This window comes from Verticillium dahliae, genomic scaffold (genome assembly GCF_000150675.1).
Source record: "Verticillium dahliae VdLs.17 supercont1.17 genomic scaffold, whole genome shotgun sequence".
NCBI lineage: Eukaryota > Fungi > Ascomycota > Sordariomycetes > Glomerellales > Plectosphaerellaceae > Verticillium > Verticillium dahliae.
Window position 1 is genome coordinate 538,010 of NW_009276936.1, and position 19,441 is coordinate 557,450.

The window sequence follows — 19,441 nt, forward strand, 5'->3', positions numbered from 1 at the left end:
AAAGCCCTCGAGGTTCGGTGGCCAGTCTTAGTGTTCGGAGAAGCGTGGATTGTCGTCGTCTTCGTCCACCTGAGTCACGAATCGGAGCACGGTGAAGTTTTGGAGGTCGAGCAAAATGTGCCCCGCGGTGTTTGGCGGGGTATCGGCAGCCATCAAGTCCAAGAGAGTGGGCTGGCGACCGGGATAGGCCACCTTAGTCAGCCGACATGTGTGGATCAGGTGCGGCAAAGTCACTGGGGCGGAGGCTCAAAATAATGATGGTGTTTTCCCTTCTTTCTAAGGTACGCAGGATAACACCCGACTCTTCTGCGGGGCCGATATCTCAAAACTCGAAGCCTGAGAAACTCAACTGACGGAGATTGACGACTCACCTGTACGTAACAAACTTGTCACGAGGAATAGCAGAGTAGTAGTCGCTCGCGATATCGACGATGAGGACCTTGGCTCCAGCCTTGACATAGTCCTTGATGCCCCAGATATGGTCATGGTGATGATGCGAAGGCTGTGATGCCGTCAGTGTCTCGATCGCTTCAGGAGAGGTCACCTGCGACTTAACCAGACATATTTGATAGGCTTTCGAATCTTCTCCTTGACCCAGCGAATGACCAGAAGCTCTGGTGTGGCGGGCAATCAGCCACGACAACATATTCGTCGAGCTCATACACAATCTGTCGATAGAGGTCGGCATCCTCAACGACCAGTAGCCAGAGCCCCGGAAAATCGGGAGCTGGATTGGTCGCCTTGATGTTTGCAAATTTTCCACGATACTCCCCACTCCAGACAGCACTCTCGAAGAATCCTCCAACCTCCGTCGAGCTGTAGAGAGAACTTTTGGTGGGTACATTCTCCGGCCTAGGATCGCCATTGACTTCGAAGGCGGTGCTGGCCACACTGTTGATGAGTACTTCCCGAACCGTAAAGTCTGCGATGACGTTGTTATAGTTGTAATTAGACTTGAACCATGTTGGAAACATAACGTTATTAACAGCAGTGTAATGCTTGAGGACCAAGTCCTGCGTCGATTTGCCGATCACTCCATGGTTCTCGTACGCGAACAATGCAAGGCAAGTTAGTTGCGGTATCAAACATGACCAATAGACGGAGAACAGCATCATAGGCTTGAAAGTCAGCGAGCAATCTGCTGAACACGATCAGGGGCCCTAGAAATGGTGCTTCACCTGCAGTCAAAGATGTGTGTGTATCAATCTTCTCCTGTTGAAGCGACAATCGATTGTTTGACAACATCTGCGGTTATAAGCCTTTATGACTGCGATTGCTTAGCCAGAAAATAACTCAACCCTACCTCGAGCAGCAACATAGGCCATAGCCTATGAGCTTCACGAATAAGGTAGGATGCTAGAAGACCTGGAAATGTCAAACAGGTGCTCCAGCAGTCTCATGGAGTCATTCTAGCGGTCTCTTACCATCTGTGAACCCTGACGCCGGTGCTCCAGGGGCAAAAACAGAGGCATTGCCCTCTATAACCGAAGCGAACTCCTGATTACCTCCGTGGACGACTAGAGTAAAGTCCATTGGCTGGAGTGCGGCTCGAGTAAAGCCCCAATACACTAAGAAGTGGTGAGAAAACGCCCACATGGTATCCAAGTGGGTGGACTCACGACCCAATTGATGGCTTCTCTCAATTCTCTGTTTGATTCAGTCCGCCGTGGCGTCCCCGAGTGTGGTGTTTCATCACCCTACGCGCGCCAGCCGTTCCTCGTGGCCCCTTGAATGATTGACGTTATATCCACCATTCACTTTCTAATTCTACTCTGACATGATGCGGATACCAAACACCTGCCAGGCCCCATGGGCTTCAGGGTAACTTCCGCTACGAAGATTGAAGCAACGCCTTGACTTCCAATCCCCAGCCCGCGAGGGCGCTTTAAGTTGCCAAATGCTCACCGACGACTCGCGATGGGAGACTTTGGTGTTTGTGATCTGCCTCTTTGCTAGCGTCAATCATTTGATACTTGACAAATTCTGTCTCCATGTCACTCCAAAAATGACAGCACGACCGACCCAACGCAGTGTCTCCCCTAAGCACCGCGAAAAGGTGCTTATGGGGATGCTATTCCCTTGGATTCCACACTGCTTGTACTTTGCCCAAGCGCGCAACCAGCCAAAACCATGCTTTGGAAGCAAAGCGGTTATATTTTTCCTAGCGTATCTGGGTGTGGATATTGAAGTCTTGGACTAGTACGAAGCCACCCTCAACACCATACCAATGGAATAATAGACGTGGCATTTCATGACCTATAGGTAGGTATTGAGGTCTGGTAAGGTAGATGCAGGATCCGACGCAGAGCGACTCGGGGCTATCGAGGCTCATGGTACATGGATGTGGGGGCGGGGCGGGACCCACATGCTCGGCGACCTACTGGGGCCGAGCGTTTTCTGAATCTTCCCTGAGGGCGGATAGGCACTGGAGAACGAGACCAGTCCGAAGCCATCGCAACAGACGTAACGATGCTCTCAACACTAATACGACGCGCTGCGCAGGCGACCGAGTCGACCTACAATGCGACAGGCAACCTCCATCAGCTGCGCAAGGTGTGGCCGCCCGACTTCACCAAGCTGACGCCGCAAGCCCAGCTGCGCTTCGAGAAGAAGTACAAGCGCCGCGTCGCTCTCAAGTATGCCCGACCAAGATGGAACAAGGCCGTCAAGATCGTCCAGCTGGTGACTGTGACAGGTAGGTGACCTGTCTCCAATTGGGGTGATGCATGTGCTGATAGCCTCGTAGTCTTCGTCACAGTCATGTTCTTCTCGGAACTCGATCTCTTCGGCCAAAAGTATCGCGCATCGGACGAGGTAGGCGTGACGAATGCTCCTCCAGGGCTCCTCCATGCTGACCAGAGCAGTTTCAAAAACACGTCAAGAGCATCTTCGGGGCCATTGACGCCGACAAGCGCTACGAACGACGAAGCGACGCGCCGGCGCCACCACCTGCTCGCGAAGACACCCCGAAATGATAGACTGCTGGATATACATGGTTGGAGTTTTTGGCGTCATGTCTCTTCCCACGGTGTGGGAATCATCAATGTATACTATTGGAGGCTGGCACAGTTGCGTGCGCGCTTTCTGAAATAGTTTGCTCTAGTTCTCTGCCGAGCAGTCAATCATCGTGGTATCGCTCATCCTTGTTCTTGTTCGTCCAGTCGTGAATTCCTCGGCGCGCGGTCGTCCTACCGGCCGTGCCAGACAAAGTTACCACCCAGGCCCATGCCCGACCCCAGACCCGTCGACCTGCTCTCGTTGACCGGCCGCTTTGCTACGGTGCCCTGCGCCCGCACACCCGCAACGATGCGGTCAAGGTTTGTTTCCACGACGACGCCACCGACAATCATCTCGCCGAGTGCTGCGTGCAGGCTCTCGAAGTTGAAAATCAGATCCAGCTCGCAGACGTTTTCGAAGAGCTTGTCGAGCGACTCGACGTAGACCTGGACGAGGTCGATCAGGGCGAGGGGTGACTCGGTCGCCGTCGAGATGACGATGAAGTAGAGGGTCGCGTAGTTGCGGTATGTGACGAGAGAGGGTACGTCGTTCTGTTCTTCGGACGAGGACGAGTGCGACGTGCCGGAAGCGGCCAGCAGAGGTGGCAGCGGGAGGAAGTTGCAGGAACCTGACGGGCGATTCGACACCAGTGTGAATATCTCGGAGATGAGGCGCTGCTGTATGCTCGTCTCCTAGGTAGGTTGCTTGCGTCAGCACGGTATTGTTGTGGGCGGAGACGCGGAGACTACAAACCAGTTGGGTGTAGAACTTGGTCAAACGGGGTTGACCCTGGCCATTGAAGACCAGAAAGGCGTTGATCATTGTTGCGAATGGAGGTGCTGCATCGCGGTAATGGAAGACAGAACGAGCACCTAGGCGCAACTTGGGCCCTGGTGAGTCTCTGGGACCAAGCACCAGCAGCGCGTTGATCTCTATGGTGGGGTTGACTTCCTGTCCCTGGCACATGACTTCACCGACGCTCGGACCACATGCGTACTGACAGCTCCCCGAACCTGAAGCTTGAGCTCCATGTGGGGAAGCTGCTGCCCTTCTGCTTCCATGCCATCCTCGGCTCTTCCACATCACATTGTTACGCTTCATTGAGTCTCCAACATCAGCTCTCGCCTTGAGTTATCGACTAGATACCCCTTTATTTGAATTTCCATGACAATGGCTCCCTCCAGTCTCGCCTCGGTCCCCAGAGCTGCCGCTCGTGGCTTCCGCAGCTCGTCCATTGCGCAAGCTGTCGCCCGCCGTCCCCTCTTCTCCATGTCTGCCCGCAATGCTTTCTTCGCCCGTCCGACCGCCGCCCGCAGGCTCTTCACGACCTCTTCTTCCATGAACCGCGGTATCATGCCTGAGACCAGCGAACCCCATGGCAAGGACACCACCGTCCCCGAGACGCCCGTTACTGTAAACGTCGCTGAGCTCACGGACGCCGAGTACCACGAGCTGGCCGACCAGTACATGGACGTTGTCGTCTCCAAGCTCGAGGAGCTGGCCGAGACCCGCGAGGGATTCGATGTTGAGTATTCGGTGCGACAGATACGCGCCCACAGGAGCTGTGGAACTGCAAGCTAACGTCCGCAACAGGCGGGTGTCTTGACCCTCAACACCCCGGAGCACGGTACCTACGTCATCAACAAGCAGCCCCCCAACAAGCAGATCTGGCTCTCCTCGCCGCTCTCCGGCCCGAAGCGCTACGACTGGGCCATCCTCGGCGAGGGACAGGCCGAGAAGGAGGGCACCGGGGCCGGCAACTGGATATACATGCGTGACGGCTCTACCCTCGGCGATATCTTCCTGAAGGAGCTCGATGTGGATTTCAGCTTTGCCCCTTCGACATATGGGCAGTGAGACGGGTATACATGTGAGGATCAAGGAGTTCTTGGAATGTGGCTGGGCCGCTTGTGTGTACTATACGGAATTTCCAGGCGTGGTATGATAGGCTCTATGGATTGATTTCAAACCACATTCGTGGTCTCTCGCTCCTATGTGCCGGCCGTGCATACACCATCCATTCAGGCGGCGCGGCTTGAGGTTCTAAACAGACCGCTTGAGGGACTCAGGCCATGGCAGCATACCGCCAGAGCGAGGCTTGTGTGAAAGCTCTAGATTTTCCGACCTACTGACCCACACACAACACATGTCTTGGTCCGGCCTTCCCATTCCAAGCCTCACAGTGATCAGTTCTCACAAAAGGGGTGTTGCTTGTATTGTATCTTCGTAAAATATTGTCCAAACGAGTGTTTGTATATTGGAAATGCAGATTGTAACGCCGCCATGTAATGCCCCCAACCATGTCCAAGCCAATGTCTCCATGACCCTCTCTCAAACCATAAACGCCATTTGCATGTTGTCTCACACAGGCCAGATGCTCAGTGCATGAGCTTGAAGCCGGAGAGAGGGTTAGGGTTGGGAATAACGATACCGCCGCCCTCGACCGCGGGAATAACCGACTTGTCAACCTTGGCAGCCAGCTCGCGGTGGGCCCGAAGACTGAACTTCTGGTTGTCGAAGTTCTGGTTGATGACGCCGGTCATGCCGTTCTTGCAGTGGTCACCGTTCTGTTGAGGGCAGTAGTACCAGATGGGCGTCTCTGTCTGCTCGACGACAATCTGGAAGACATTGTCGGACTGGCCCTCCTCGACGGCAAAGTTGAAGCCCGAGTAGATCGACGTCCCATCGGCAAGGGGCTGGCAGGGCTCGCCGAAAGAGGACTGCGCGACTGCGTGGTTGCGAGGCAGGAAGTGCCACTCTACAACGTCGCCCTTTTCAGCAACGACGTTGTCAGGCTCGAAGCGCAGGCCTCCGAGGCCGGCGACAACAGTGTGCGTTACACCAGTGAGCTCAATGACGGGAGAGGGGTCGGAGGGGTGAGTCGGGGTAGGGACGGCTGCGACGGCAGCAACCAGAGCCATGGCGACAGAGAAAGACGTGACGGCCATTTTGATGATTTTCTTAGGACTCAAAGATCAATGAGATAACAGAAGGAAATAAGGAAAATAGACTAGGAAAGACTCTAGGAAACAATTGTTATGCTGTTTGTTGAAGCTGATGCTAAGAGGAGAAACCACTGACTACCAGGACTTCATGACTTCTTATATTGACAATCGAACATCATACTTGCTCACGCCGTGCGCTTCCGTCAAGTTACTGTCTATCGGAAGGATCGAGTTCCGCCGCGGCGCAAGACCTCTGGAGGCCGGTCGTTATTCTGACAGCGCCGTCTGTTTGGTGCCACGGCAGGCGAAGTCATCCCCAGCCCGGCCGGGCGGGCGTGTCAGGGAAGCTCAGCCTATATGGATGCATTGCCATTGGTCGAATATCCATTCGCATTTGTCAAGTGCTGACGGAAAAGCCTGGCAGACTGCGCCCCCGGCCCGCCAAACTGCCGAAGCTCGCTGTGCTAATAATACGCTGCTGACGGCAAGTGTAAGCCGCCTAGAGAAAACATTGACCACCGCATACGGGTCGAGCTCAGGTAGATTTCGTTTTCCAATTAAGTGTGATTCTGGCTGTCGCATGAAAGACATGGAGCCTAGTAAAAGCATAAGGCTCGCATTTGACGTGGTAGCGTGAAGTTCTTCCCCCATAGCCCATAAGTCGTGACCTGCCTCACAGCTTGTAACGATAGTCGATTCCGTTCTTAGCATTCCGTCTGTTCAACACCCAGTACTGAATGTTGGAAACAGCCGAGGAGACGACAGCTAACGAGACAAGTGCGATGATGACCGACCAGCCGGTTCTGTAAAGAGGAGCATCCTCCTGCTGGAACAGCTGTCCGCCAACAATACCGCTGCTATTGGCCGACATGATTAGAATGGCAAAGGTGATGGATCTCTCGCCAGCCGACTTAGCATTAAGTGACATCCAAGACCCGTTGAGGGGGTCTACGCGAGAAAGCATTAGCCTTTGTTCCACAAGTCTGCGACATGAGACTTACGCCATGGCGCCGCAAAGGCCCCGACTAACATCAGCAACGCGAATTTGGCATTGGCATCATCGGAATAGATCAGAGCTCGGTTACCGATCTTCAAGAATCAGCAATTTCCTTCACAATCTCAGTCAACAAAGGGTCAAGCAACATACCGCCACAGCAGCGAAAAGTGTAACACCGAGGAAGACCAACGGCCCACGGCGGCCCCAATAATCTCTGCATCCTGTCAGCCCTGTGGACGCACACTCTGAACAATGAATGGTCTTACCCTGCGTAGCCCCAGGCCAAGTTTGTCACAAGAGCACACCAAGTGCCTATCGACATCATTGCGTTTGACCGGAGCCTGCCGAAGCCGAAGCTTACAACAAGCGAGGGTCCATACGACATCATGACAGCCGCCGGCGCAAGACCGCAGATGGTGGTGATGACGTGGGGGATCAGTCTCCAGTTTGTGAGCTATTTCTGTCAGCGCATGTGCACGGAATGAGGCTGCGTAGGGCTTTTGCAAACTCACTGCGTCCTTGAGCTCGCTCCTGCTGACGTGTTGCTTTGCATGGCGCTTGGAAGGATCATCCCGGATAACACGAGCGGTGAGAATCTGCGCTTCTCGCTCCGTGAAGTACCGGTAGCCGAACAGCGACACAGGGTGGTTGGTTGACTGTGGGAAGAGGGAAATGAAAGTGATTCCCACGGCTAGTGTCAAAATGCCTTCAATGATGAAGAGCCATTGCCAGCCAGCAAGACCGTTGATGCCTCTCATATGAAGACTTGAACGAGTCAGTACGCTTCAAGAATAACGGCGCAGTGGAAAACCTACATGCCGTAGGCAATCAGACCTGATGTAGCTGCCGCTAGCATGTTGCCGATGAAGTACCAGGAGAAGCGCTTGCTCGTTTCCACTTGCGTATACCAGCGTGTGATGGTGTACAAACCTGCCGGGATAAAGCCCGCCTCGCACATTCTGAATCCATCAGCTTGCAAGCTCACGCAATTCAAGGACTCAAACATACCCGAGCAGGAGGCGGGTAGCCATGAAGGCCCCCACTCCCTTTTGAAATGCTTGAAATGTAGCGACGAATCCCCTTTACCACTTTAGTAAGATTGACTTGGTTGTGATTTGAGGTGCAATACGCACCAGGCAATGATTTGGGTTCCGATCCAGAGACTGGGGCCAACGCGGTAGAGAATTATGTTGGATGGAATCTCGAGTAAAACAATGCCAAGTGAGAGCAACTGCTGGCCAATATTGAATTGATTCTGAGTAATACCGACATCTCGGAAGAAAAAGTCGGTTAAAGCGTTGCCGCTGTGCACGTCAGTGAGCTTACTCGACAGGGTGTGCAGTCTAGACTCTAGGGATGACTTACATGTTGCCTCGATCGAGTTGAAGTACAAAAAACCCAAGCCTGACTCGGACATTAGTTTGCTGCAACGTCGCCTACGGTTGTCAGATCAAAATGTTCCACTAACATTAACAATGGCATAACAATAAAGTCAACCCTGTCTTTGTTAGCCTGGTATTTCGAGCCTCATAGCTATTGCAGAGCCTCACTTCCGCACAAGACGCTTTTCTTCTTCGGATGACCACTCAAGTGTACTGGTCTCGCCATCGCTGGATTCGACGCTGCCGTCGGCGACAGCGTGAACACTCACGAGCTTGGCTTCCTTATCTTCGTAGTTGTTGTCAGACATGACGATGGAATCAAGGATTTCAGCCTGTAGAGAGAAAACAACGTTCGATACCTTGTCTCTGTGTCTGGGTGCCCTGAATTTAAGCATGTGGTTTGCGGAGGCTAGATTCACTTCGCACTACTTCCGATGGGATATCGAACGAAATTCCTTGCACCATTGCGCCGGATTTCGAGCAAACCCATGTGGCTAGCCTGCAAAGGCTCGTGGCTGCCCACCTTCCCTGTGGGATGTGCTGTTTATCTACGGTGTCTCTCCGCTGTCGCAGCCTTTGCGTGGTTTAGCGGGCTTGATGCCATCGCACGCCATCAACACATGGCCAGACCCATGATTCTGCCGCTCAGCAACGCAACATGAGCGAATCAGTATCGCAGTCTCGCACATGCAAAAGACACCTATACGCGCCATCGAAGATTCGCCATGGTAATATGGTCAGTGTCATTGGACAATGGAAGAGGCTTGTTCCCGGACGCCGGGGAGAATACTCCGGTTGAACGAGCAATGCGCATGCCATGCACCTGCGCCCCGCGGTTGACGATGCGACATTGAATGCAGGATTGCTCAAAGCAGCACAGATGCCGAGACCCGCGAGGAGCGAAGTTGCCTCTTGATCTGATGCATCACCATTCAGACAGCAAATGACGAAATGACACGGGCAGCTGATCACGACTTCACATCGCGTGCTCGAGCGCCGATCTCGCTTCCTGTCAAGCGTGAACTACGGAAGTCAATATTAGTGCCTAAGTCCTTGCAGCTATTCAGCTCATTCTCTAGGTCAAACCAGCAAGCGAGCGAGTCCTGGAGTATTATCCCAAACAATACGGTAGAGGCGCAAGTACAATATGGCCCATCTCGAGGCCCGCAAGCACATATCTCCCGACTCGGGTTTTCCCATAACTCTCCATCCGTCTTTCAACAGCAAGTATTCTCACTGACCATTTGTGATATTCACTTCTGAAATGTTATAGAAAAGATCAGAGACCATGTGCCGCCTGATAGTTTGCGAGAAGAGATTAAGCCTGAAAAGGACCGAGCTCACTTCGCTGATCCTTCCAAGAAAGCCCTGCTTTCTGTAGCCAAACAAGTTGATCTCACCGAGTCGATCGGAACCCTCCTCGAAGGTGTTCAACTTTCTCAGCTCAGCCCCGAACAGCTAGATGAGCTTGCTGCTCTGGTCACGGAGCGAGGTGTTGTCTTCTTCCGCAACCAAGACCTCACGACTGATGGCCAAGTAAAGCTATTTGAGCACTACGGCGTTCTTGATAAGCATCCAGCTCAGAAGGATGTTAAACATGTTGTGATTAAGGGCAGTAGGGAAGATCATCGTGAAATTCTCAACTACACACCCTGGCCTGGGGCAGACTTTCACGCCGACACATCGTTCGAGATCAACCCACCGTCGTACTCGCTACTGCGGATGGAAGAACACCCTGCAGTTGGCGGGGACACGACATGGGTGTCACAGTACGGCCTTTATGACGCCCTGAGTGACGCCTACAAGAAATTCATCAATGGATTACATGCTGTGCATACGTCGCGACTGCAATATGACAGCATTCTTGATCTCTGGGGAGTGGGACCCAATCGGCCACCGATCGATAGTCATCATCCTGCTGTCCGCACTCATCCTGTCACTGGACTGAAAGCTTTGAACGTAAATCCAGGCTTCGTGACAGGATTCGCCGAGTTGAAAAAGGTCGAATCGGATAAGTTATTGGATTTCTTTGCCTACCACATCCACTCTGCGGACGATCATGCAGTGCGTTGGAAGTGGGATGTTGGGAGTGTTGCTATGTGGGATAATAGGTTGCCCATTCATGCTACCCAGTGTGCTCTTAGCCCTTGACTGACATTCACAGGGCCACAATCCATCGGGTGATACCGGGGACATATGAAGCCCCTCGAAGGGGCATTAGGACAACCGTTTTTGGCGAGAAACGTAAGTTGCAGCCCGTGATACTTTTGGGCAGCAAATTGACTCTCTCAGCCTACCTTGACCCGGCTAGCGAAAGCCGCAACCAGAGGGCAGCACGGCTCAAGGCTGCTATACAAGATGGAAAGACTGCTTCTGGAGGTGGCTTAGGTAGTAAGGCACCTGTTGGCGAAAGCAACAAGAACTCAAAGCCCGAAGCGAGTACCCCTGCTTGAAGCATGACAGCCACCCAGTCGTTCAAAGTACACATGGCACAGGAGCTTCTGGTAACGGGAACGTTTTTTTTCTTCAATATTGCAATCAATTTCTCTCGAAGCAACTCTAATTACTTTTATTCAAACGTACAATTTATATGACAACCAATAACATCATTTCCATTGACAAGGCGTTCGATTCATCATCGATTTTGACACGCTGTCTCGCTCAGCGGGCTTGGTCTCCGCTCCGATCATCTCAAAACTCAGTTGTAGGCACTCATGGCATCCGTCCCCCACTCCTAGTAGCCTGCGCCACCAAGGAATTGGTAGTGTCTTCTGCGTACCGCTTGTAGGACGCAACATAGGCCTCCCGAGCACTCAGTGTGTCTTTCACGCTCTGTCGCTCGCTGATAGCATCGAACCACGTCTTCCACCGGGACCAGGTCCCGGACTCGCCGCTTTCCTTCGTCATCGGAGGAATGCCCACGCCGCCAGGCTTGTAGTGGTCGATCAAAAACAGTCGCATAGCCCACGGCGCAAGCATCACATCAACCATGGAGAAGCGCTCGCCAAGGAACCACGGCCCGCTAGATTGCATCTCACGAACTAGGGTCTCGATATGGTTCAGAAACTCAGATCGCGCGTCGTCGATTGGGTAGGTCTTTTCGGGCGTGTGCTGGATAAACTTGTAAAAGCCTGGGACAATCTTGTTGTTGATGTGGTCGATCCAGAGCCTGCACCTTGCGCGTTCGTATGGATCCTTAGGGAAGAGTCGAGGGCCATGCTTTGACTCGTCTGCATACTCCTCGTCGAGGTACTCGGAGACGATGGTGCTGTCGTACAAGGGACGGACCTTCCCGTCCTCGTCTCGTGCTGGAACAGCCATGGTGGGGATCAGGCCGCGCGGATTCAAACTGAGAAACTCTTTGTTGGGACCATCGGGGTCCTTGTTGTAGGGATTCACCTCCTTGTAGTGATGCTCAATCCGCTTCTCGTGCAGAACCATCCAAGAGCGCTGGACAAAGGGGCAAAACCAGCCGCCGTAGAAGGCCAGGTCATGGTTGCTTGCGTGCTTCGCGGCGAAATCCGCAGCGGCGCCGGTAGTATGGGTTGGAATGGAGAGGTCAACGTTGCTCATGGTCAATCGCGTTCAAGGTCTACTCGAAGAGTATGAGGGACTCTTTGGTTTGCAGGAGAATTTGCACGAAAAGGTGAGATCTTGATTCGGCATGATGGGAAGAATAAGGTAGGTCAATGACGGTGCCACCAATGACGTGATGATGATTGCGGGGCCGGACCTGGATGCTCGGCCCGGCCCGGTCACATGGCCGTGTATCGAAAGTCGGACAGCCAGCGGAACAAAAACGGCAAGAAGCTGCGTCCTTCCATCACGCAGTCTTCTCAGCATCTGGTGTTTCGGATGGAAGATCCTCAACGGGCTGGACCTTCTTCACAACCCTAGCCGGGGTTCCGATGGCGACGGAGAAGTCGGGAATGTCCTTCGTGACGATGCTTCCTGCTCCAATTGTGCAGCCTTTGCCGATCTTGACGTTGGGCATAATGGTCACGTTTCCTCCAATCCAGCAGTCGTCACCAATGGTCACTGAACCGGCGTACTCGATGAAGTCTCGGCGAGACTGCACCTCGACTTCATGGGTCGCCGCAAAGATGGAAACAGAAGGGCCAAACTGTGCGAGTTAGTTAATAGTATCACATCTTGAGCAAAAAGATTTACCAGCACACGGTCTCCAATCTTGACAATACCACAATCAAGAATCACGAGGCTAAAAGGTGTGAGCTTCAATATGGGCTGTATAGATTTCGCACTCACTTGAAGTTGCTGTAGAAGTTGTCTCCAATGGTGATGTTGCAGCCATAGTCCACGTTGAGGGGCGGTTCCATGTAAGGCTCCTTGCCAACTTTGCCGAACATTTGACGTATGATGTCTTCCCGCTCTTTTACGAGAGTGTCGGGCGTAGCATCCTCGGGAAAGTGGTTGTTGTACTTGTGCATGAATCGCCGAGCACGAAAGCGACCGGTGATGAGCTCCGGCGCCAGCGAGTTGTAGCTAGAAGAATTAATTCGGGCAGAAAATACGCTTCGAAGGACACCTACAGCATTCCTGAGATCATCTTCTCGTAATCGTCACACCAAGGGATGTGATCCATCTGCTTGGCGCACTCGATGGCGGCGGCATCCTTCTGTGTCGCAGCCATGTTTGGGATTTCGATGAAGCTGACGAGTGATTTCTGGTGATGGAAACGAGAAACAGGACCTTTTGACAGATTTCGGTAAAATCAATGAGAAGAATCTCGAAGTTTGTGAGGAACATTGGCAAAGCGAATCTTCGCTGAGGGGGCGATGAGGCGTTCCTTGACTAGCGCCAGGCAGGCAGAACGCCACAAATCGTGCGGAGTAAATTCGGAGTTTTATGACAAAAAGGCTATATATCGGAGCTGCCTCAATTGGATCTCCGAGAGGCAGTGAACAAGCAAGCACCTGCGCCGCCAAGGAGACAAAGGTGCGAACATTTCCCCGAAGAGCGGTGCACTTGTCTGCCAAAGCCCTTCATATTGATTAAACATGATGCTGCAACTGAAAACACCATGCCCGTGGGGAGACGGCCTTCACAAGAGACGTAGGCCTGTGCGCAGGCCGGGACCGAGGCCGGGAGGTCGGCGCCGACACGCCCGCATCACGGGGATCCGGACTTGTGCAAAACGCGGTCGATGATCGCATGGGACAAGTTGATTCATATGAGCCTGAGATGGCGACATAAAATCGATGGCGCTTGGCACAATGGCGTCGTTGAACCAGTGCATACGTAATTCAAGGTAGCCTCTACACCGCGTGCAATCAAGTTCTGCCGCTGCGACCTCGGCTCTCACATCAAAGGCTTCGAAGGCGGAGCTGATCCCAAAACCAACCCCCATACCCGGATCCGACTTCGCCATGGCCCTTTGATACGCTTCACGCTCTCCAACTCGCTTCAAGAAACCCACTATGTGTTCGTACTCTCCCAGGTCAATGGGGTAAAAGTAGCGGAATGTGGAGACCTGGAAAACACACATCAAGTCGGCCACCGTGAACGCTTCTCCGGCAAGCCACTTGCTCTGGCCCAGCCTGTCGTTCATAGACGAAAGCGCCTTTTTAGAGCGGCAGAAAGCAAATGCCCCGCGAGGGTCACCCTCGCGTAATCCATTTGCATAGGCTGCCATTGCTCCTCCAAGGGCGGACTGCAGCGTAGCGTTGGACCAATGCCACCAGAAGAGAAAGGTGGCGTATTCCGGACGGGACGAAGGCACGAAGAGCTTTCCTTGAGCGTGTTTATGGCTGATGTACTCAACACACGCACCGCTCTCTGCGAGGGTCAGGTCGCCGTCCTGGATGACAGGAGCTGTGCCCGCAGGATGCAGTGCTTTAAACTCAGCAGGAGCCATGAGTCTGTCGCGGTCGTAACCCTTCAGCTCGTAGGGCACTCCGAGCTCTTCGCAAAGCCATGGAATCCTCTCGGACATGGAAACATGGAGGTGGTGAACAATGAGAGTCATGGTAAAAGATATCTGACGAGGCGGCAAAGTCGAAGGAGGGAATCTGAGATAGTTTGTCGACTCGTATTTCCTTTGAATGACTTTGCTTGTCTCAATTGTTTTGATTTAAATGATTGGGATTGCAAGCAAAGTAGCTCCCCGCTAGATGCTAGTTGAGACTTTGTCTCTCCGGAGCATCCGGGCGATCAAAACATCAGTTGCCCGGCTTTTGACTCTTGATTGGGCGCTAGGTCGGATCATCTCGGCGATCGTAGGTCCATTTCAATCGCCGATCTCCATCTTTCCACGGAAGATATCATATCAACAACACGAAAAGGCCAAGCTCGGTCACACTAATGAAGATGTGGCTACATGTGATGACATCAATCACTGGGAGAGTAGGTTGGTAAGCTGCATTTCAAATCAACCTCCATCACCCGCTGCAGATGCTTTCCCTCAGATCAGTGGACCATAAGATATCGACATAAGTATAGGGTTCCTATCTCGAGACCGAGATTCGAGAATCTTTGACAGAAAGGCGACTACATGACAGTGACCTTGATGCTATGGAAAGCCGCGAGGAACCATATTCATTCTGCAGATGAACTCAATCACGCTTATAAGACAACGCCTCATTCAGGCCGGCTGTCATAAAGCCATGTCTTTCGCGTTATGATACTACAAGTCCAATGTTGCAGTCAGCCTCAATAGTGCTTATGGGCAGCCCTCACACGCTCGTGAATGCCTTACAGTAGCTATCCATCCAATTGAGCTAAAGGACACGTATTGAATCAACGTCGTTGGCTAAACTAGGTTACATCTCAGGCTTATACAATGTCAACGGGTCTCACTGGCAATAACCAACAATTTCTAGGCCTTAATTCGGAAATTTGTCCATATCAAGCCGTGCTCTGTCGAATGATCCAAACAGTCGAGTCGCATGTCGTACATCATTCTAGATTGTCTGGCGGCGGCATGGGAACTTCTCCTGTGTAGGTCGACACTCGGGGCTTGCCTATCGTTTCGTCGGCACGGAAGGTGGCCTCGTTCTTTTGTCAAGTAGTCTCTTGACTGCCACGCTCGCTAAATAATGGTCCTGATTCGCCGAATGCATTCGTGGACGAAGAGGGCCGGTTCTCCGGATTTACGAACCTTTTGATGGATCGTATTTATCCGCAGGATCATCCCACGTGTCGGAGGATGGGCATCTGCAGCTCCGCCACCGCCATGCACAGCACATTCGACATCAACTCGTAGTCAATTGAAGGCTCAGGTAGATGATTATGTGGACGCGCAAGATGAACGCGCAATCCAACGCTTGCTGAAGCAGCACGTATAATTTCCCCAAGCTATTCCCGAGTTGGTACCTGCCAAGCCTCAAGTCATCAGGAAGGCGTGCATCAGCAACTTTACCCCTTGGCGCTGACATGAACTTCTTGCTGCAAGAAATGGTCGGTCGCTCGTTGACCTGGTTTTCGGCCTGATTTTCTCCCATTGTTATTGAGATTGAGGCCCTCAAAGTGCCAAGTGAAGTGCTAAGCCGCACTGCAAGCATTCGAGTTTGACTGCACAGCAGCCGTTTCCGTGGAGTAACCATGTCACGATGTCACAAGTTCTTCACGCGTCACACAGGTCGTTTGCCCGCCTGGTGCGAAGCGAACTATAAGAACCCCTGGACATCTGCCTCGTGCAATATCGAGTCTATTATCAATCAGGCGTATCAATCCAATCGAAGATACTTGGTTCATCATGAGTTCACTTACGGACCTCCGCTCTCGTAGGAGCCTTATGTTTCTGTTGCATTCCTTATGTCGAATCTTCACAGCCCTAGCACAAGTTCCTGATGAATTCTTCGACCCGTCTCTGCGGCCACACAATGAGCCCGAATGAGTGAAGGTGAGTTTTAGTGATGAATTGATCCAAGTCCTGTCTAACTAATGTCCCATAGTTCACCGCAAGCAAAGCTCTCGAATGGCATCCATGCTATGACGAGCCTATGGAATGCGCACGACTACTTGTTCCAATGGACTATGGTGCATGCAACAGCTCATACGTCACCTTAGCTGTCATTCGTCTCCCAGCTCAAGACAAAGAGAACTACAAGGGGCCCCTCTTTGTGAACCCAGGTGTGAGTGAATGAAGAGCCGTTGGCATAGCATGTTCTGCATTCCAAGCATAATGCTAATCAAGATAATAGGGACCTGGAGGCTCAGGTGTTGACCTTGTCCGACAGGGCGGAAGTTTCATTGCCGAAATGCTGGGGGCCAACCATGTAAGTTTGCCCACGGCCACGCCTGGAGCCTCTTGAGTTGAAAGTCAGCTGACAAACATAGGATCTTATTAGTTGGGATATTCGAGCCAGTGAGTTCATCATCGCTTCAGCCAAAGTTGCCCGCTTCACTTGGCTGACATGAATCAGCATGGAGATCAACTCCAAGGACGCAGTGTTGGGCAACACGTCAACGTCGAGCGGTCTGGGAACCAGATGGCCAGGAATGCCTGACCAGTACAACGATGATAGCTTCATCGCCACGCTACTGCATCGAGCGAAGATTCAAAACAGCGTCTGTGCCGATCGCCTCGGCGACAGTGGTATTCTGGCGCACATCTCGACAGCTAATCATGCCCGCGATATGAACAGCATTCTGACGGCCCTTGGTGAGGACACTATACGGTTTTACGGTGCCAGCTGGGGCAGCGCCCTGGGAGCCACCTTTGCGACGATGTACCCCGATAAGATTGAACGCATGATCCTGGAAGGTACGTTGACTATGTCAATACCAAGTAACGTTTGCTGATTGCATTGAACAGCGAATGTAGACATCGTTGAGCATTCCGCAGGCAACTGGGGCCGGGGCTTTGCTGACTCAGATGCCCTGATTGACTGGTTTTTCGAAGAATGCGCGAATACCGAAGAGTGCGCCATCCATGAACCCACCGCAGACGGTGTCAAGAAGCGCTTCGAGTCCATCTTAGAGTACTCCAAACAGAATCCAATTTACGGGCGGACTCCCGGCCCCTTGGTTTATGCTGGAAACATCCAGCACACGTACGTCTCCGAGGCTCCGACTTACTCAGCCCTTCTGGTGCAGATCCGCAGCGCGCTGTACGCTCCATACATGTCTTTTGGAGATCTGGCGAGGCTTTTGAAGAAAGTTGAAGACGGTGGGTATCCGACACCCGAAAGATCTGTCGTATCGATTCCGCCTTCCTGGTGGGCCAGAGTGGACAGCGCAGCGCTCTCTGATACGGTATTCCGTGACTCGAATAATCCTGACGATTGGATTGGTCCTCAGTACGCTTCAGATGAGTTCACTTTATGCGGTGACTGGCCCGAGCTACCTGGCGGCATAGATGATATCAAGAACCTGCTGGCTGAAGCAGTTGGCCGCCACCGCCTAGGTGCAGCTGAGGTTGACGTCAAATTGTCATGCATAGGAGTGCCTCGGCCTCGCAGACGCTTTGAGGGTGAGACTTTCGGTGTTACATCTTTATTTTTCGTGACCTAACTTATGACGTGAAGGTCCGTACGGGGCAAACACGAGCTTCCCGATATTGTTTCTCAACGCACGCCTAGATAACATCACGCCACTAAGGTCGGCTCAAGCGAACTCAGCACTCTTCCCTGGCTCAGAGTTGGTCATTTTGGAGGGTCGCGGTGTGAGTTTTGCGCATATCGTTGCTAGCCATAGTCGACTATGAGACTGATGATGGGCAGCATGTGTTTATTCCACAAAGCATCTGCATGAACGAACATGCCCGGAGTTACATGCAAGATGGTAAAATGCCGAAGGCAAACACCACTTGCCCCGAGTTTATGGATATTCTCTGGTTCTTGGGCCAGGAAACCGACGGTGATCAAGAAGCGGGCGAGGTTGAACGAAGGTCGACGCAGCTTGACGAGTTGAAGAAGTTCCAGGACCAATGGTTGCGGAATAGGCCATTTCTGCTCTGAGCGATCACTTTATAGTCGAGAACTGGTAAAGACTCGTATTTCATCATATCAGTAATTAGGTGTGGCCTACTCCCGAATCCAACATCCAGCAAAGCCCATCTCTGTCCTCGTGGGTCCTTTCCAGTCATCCTCCGGCGCATCCATCAGGAATTGGGCACAGTGGTCAGTGTGTCCTGGGCTCGCAACCACCGTGTCGAACGCCTTGCTTTCGTCAAATAGTACGTAGAACTGCTTCTTCCACATCATGGCGCAGTGGTTTACGTGGTCTCGCCGGGAAGTATAGTAAAAGTCCACCTCACCCATGTCCTCGACGGAGATCGGCTTGGTCATTTCCTTGTCTGAGAACCCGGCCCAGCTTTGGTCATCGCGATACTCGTCAATGAACTCTTGGTCAAGGCACTGTTCGGGCACCCAGTTATTCAGCAGGATATCGTACTTGCAGCCTGCCTCCCTTGCCTCTTGCGTCGAGTTCCCGCAGGTTATGAGTCTGGCATTGGACGTGATGTTGTGGCGGTGGACGTGGCCTTGCTCCATGGGTGACTTATCGTCAATGGAGGTGTAGTGTGCGTCTGAGTCGGGGAGCGTAAGAAGAATGACCATGACCCAGAAGAGGGATGTAACGAAGCAGACAATGGAGTGTGAGATATTTTTGGTGCGGGTTTGGTGAGGCTGATGAAAGCGCGCGTTGGCTTCGTCCGCTGACGGATCATCGCTGAGGAATGGTCGGCTTTCATTCTTGGAAAACATGGCGATCAATGCTTTAACAAAATCTGGTAGGGTTTGATGGTGTGTTTTGTTTTGAAGATGGCTCGACTCAACTGATGGGGCATTGCAAATCCTTTATTGCGGAATCGCTGGTTGAGCTTTAAGATCTCCTTCAGGGGTGGTATACATGATCTCGAGACAAGATACGTTTTGAAACAAGCCGTAGGATAGCGTTATCACTGGTCGAACTGAGTTGTAGCGTTTCGTCTGATCACCAGTGTTGAGATATGAAGCAGTTTTGGTCTTGGGGGCGATGGCACGGCCTCTTTAGTGGGTGTTTTGATCCCAGCATGATCCGACTATGAGAGTGCATGTTGCATGCAACTGCTAGAACCAGGGCGGCGCTCGACTGGCGCAGACACAAGAGCTGCGATTGCCGTCCGCGGGATTTGGTTCCCATCATGGTGGAAGAAAATGTCAAAGCAAGAAGTTCTG

The 19,441-nt window shown here is 52.5% G+C and overlaps 12 protein-coding genes across 12 annotated transcripts; 4 read left to right on the forward strand and 8 right to left on the reverse strand.

The window, feature by feature from the left end:
* Positions 1-27: 27 nt before the first annotated feature.
* Positions 28-974, reverse strand: VDAG_07664 (uncharacterized protein; the record flags this gene model as incomplete). The annotated part of the gene is made up of 4 exons (XM_009656569.1): positions 28-192; positions 383-502; positions 562-614; positions 776-974. 4 exons carry the CDS (start codon positions 972-974, stop codon positions 28-30), a joined length of 537 nt encoding a protein of 178 aa, XP_009654864.1.
* Positions 975-2,469: 1,495 nt separating this feature from the next.
* VDAG_07665 (uncharacterized protein) lies at positions 2,470-2,975 on the forward strand (the record flags this gene model as incomplete). Its single annotated transcript, XM_009656570.1, has 3 exons — positions 2,470-2,695; positions 2,747-2,814; positions 2,865-2,975. 3 exons carry the CDS (start codon positions 2,470-2,472, stop codon positions 2,973-2,975), a joined length of 405 nt encoding a protein of 134 aa, XP_009654865.1.
* A 213-nt stretch (positions 2,976-3,188) lies between these two features.
* Positions 3,189-3,819, reverse strand: VDAG_07666 (AP-3 complex subunit sigma; the record flags this gene model as incomplete). The annotated part of the gene is made up of 2 exons (XM_009656571.1): positions 3,189-3,689; positions 3,751-3,819. 2 exons carry the CDS (start codon positions 3,817-3,819, stop codon positions 3,189-3,191), a joined length of 570 nt encoding a protein of 189 aa, XP_009654866.1.
* Positions 3,820-4,167: 348 nt separating this feature from the next.
* VDAG_07667 (frataxin) lies at positions 4,168-4,969 on the forward strand (the record flags this gene model as incomplete). Its single annotated transcript, XM_009656572.1, has 2 exons — positions 4,168-4,533; positions 4,591-4,969. 2 exons carry the CDS (start codon positions 4,168-4,170, stop codon positions 4,852-4,854), a joined length of 630 nt encoding a protein of 209 aa, XP_009654867.1. The 3' UTR covers positions 4,855-4,969.
* A 406-nt stretch (positions 4,970-5,375) lies between these two features.
* VDAG_07668 (uncharacterized protein) lies at positions 5,376-5,945 on the reverse strand (the record flags this gene model as incomplete). Its single annotated transcript, XM_009656573.1, has 1 exon — positions 5,376-5,945. One exon carries the CDS (start codon positions 5,943-5,945, stop codon positions 5,376-5,378), a length of 570 nt encoding a protein of 189 aa, XP_009654868.1.
* Positions 5,946-6,615: 670 nt separating this feature from the next.
* Positions 6,616-8,629, reverse strand: VDAG_07669 (alternative sulfate transporter; the record flags this gene model as incomplete). The annotated part of the gene is made up of 11 exons (XM_009656574.1): positions 6,616-6,890; positions 6,944-7,031; positions 7,090-7,153; positions 7,206-7,393; positions 7,452-7,704; positions 7,755-7,898; positions 7,948-8,019; positions 8,073-8,243; positions 8,305-8,343; positions 8,408-8,437; positions 8,490-8,629. 11 exons carry the CDS (start codon positions 8,627-8,629, stop codon positions 6,616-6,618), a joined length of 1,464 nt encoding a protein of 487 aa, XP_009654869.1.
* Positions 8,630-9,468: 839 nt separating this feature from the next.
* VDAG_07670 (alpha-ketoglutarate-dependent sulfonate dioxygenase) lies at positions 9,469-10,774 on the forward strand (the record flags this gene model as incomplete). The annotated part of the gene is made up of 3 exons (XM_009656575.1): positions 9,469-9,511; positions 9,595-10,385; positions 10,466-10,774. 3 exons carry the CDS (start codon positions 9,469-9,471, stop codon positions 10,772-10,774), a joined length of 1,143 nt encoding a protein of 380 aa, XP_009654870.1.
* Positions 10,775-10,877: 103 nt separating this feature from the next.
* On the reverse strand, positions 10,878-11,947 carry VDAG_07671 (glutathione transferase omega-1). The gene has a single exon (XM_009656576.1). It carries the CDS (start codon positions 11,892-11,894, stop codon positions 11,034-11,036), a length of 861 nt encoding a protein of 286 aa, XP_009654871.1. The 5' UTR covers positions 11,895-11,947; the 3' UTR covers positions 10,878-11,033.
* Positions 11,948-12,144: 197 nt separating this feature from the next.
* VDAG_07672 (galactoside O-acetyltransferase) lies at positions 12,145-13,108 on the reverse strand (the record flags this gene model as incomplete). Its single annotated transcript, XM_009656577.1, has 4 exons — positions 12,872-13,108; positions 12,588-12,824; positions 12,492-12,540; positions 12,145-12,444 (listed from the first exon to the last, which is right to left on the reverse strand). Exons 1-4 carry the CDS (start codon positions 12,970-12,972, stop codon positions 12,145-12,147), a joined length of 687 nt encoding a protein of 228 aa, XP_009654872.1. The 5' UTR covers positions 12,973-13,108.
* A 275-nt stretch (positions 13,109-13,383) lies between these two features.
* VDAG_07673 (gst19) lies at positions 13,384-14,307 on the reverse strand (the record flags this gene model as incomplete). The annotated part of the gene is made up of 1 exon (XM_009656578.1): positions 13,384-14,307. One exon carries the CDS (start codon positions 14,305-14,307, stop codon positions 13,384-13,386), a length of 924 nt encoding a protein of 307 aa, XP_009654873.1.
* Positions 14,308-16,309: 2,002 nt separating this feature from the next.
* VDAG_07674 (uncharacterized protein) lies at positions 16,310-18,347 on the forward strand (the record flags this gene model as incomplete). The annotated part of the gene is made up of 7 exons (XM_009656579.1): positions 16,310-16,414; positions 16,484-16,558; positions 16,620-16,651; positions 16,706-17,046; positions 17,098-17,754; positions 17,810-17,946; positions 18,005-18,347. The coding sequence occupies 7 exons, from the start codon at positions 16,310-16,312 to the stop codon at positions 18,239-18,241; spliced, it is 1,584 nt and encodes a 527-aa protein (XP_009654874.1). The 3' UTR covers positions 18,242-18,347.
* On the reverse strand, positions 18,308-18,988 carry VDAG_07675 (uncharacterized protein; the record flags this gene model as incomplete). Its single annotated transcript, XM_009656580.1, has 1 exon — positions 18,308-18,988. The coding sequence occupies one exon, from the start codon at positions 18,986-18,988 to the stop codon at positions 18,308-18,310; it is 681 nt and encodes a 226-aa protein (XP_009654875.1).
* Positions 18,989-19,441: the final 453 nt, after the last annotated feature.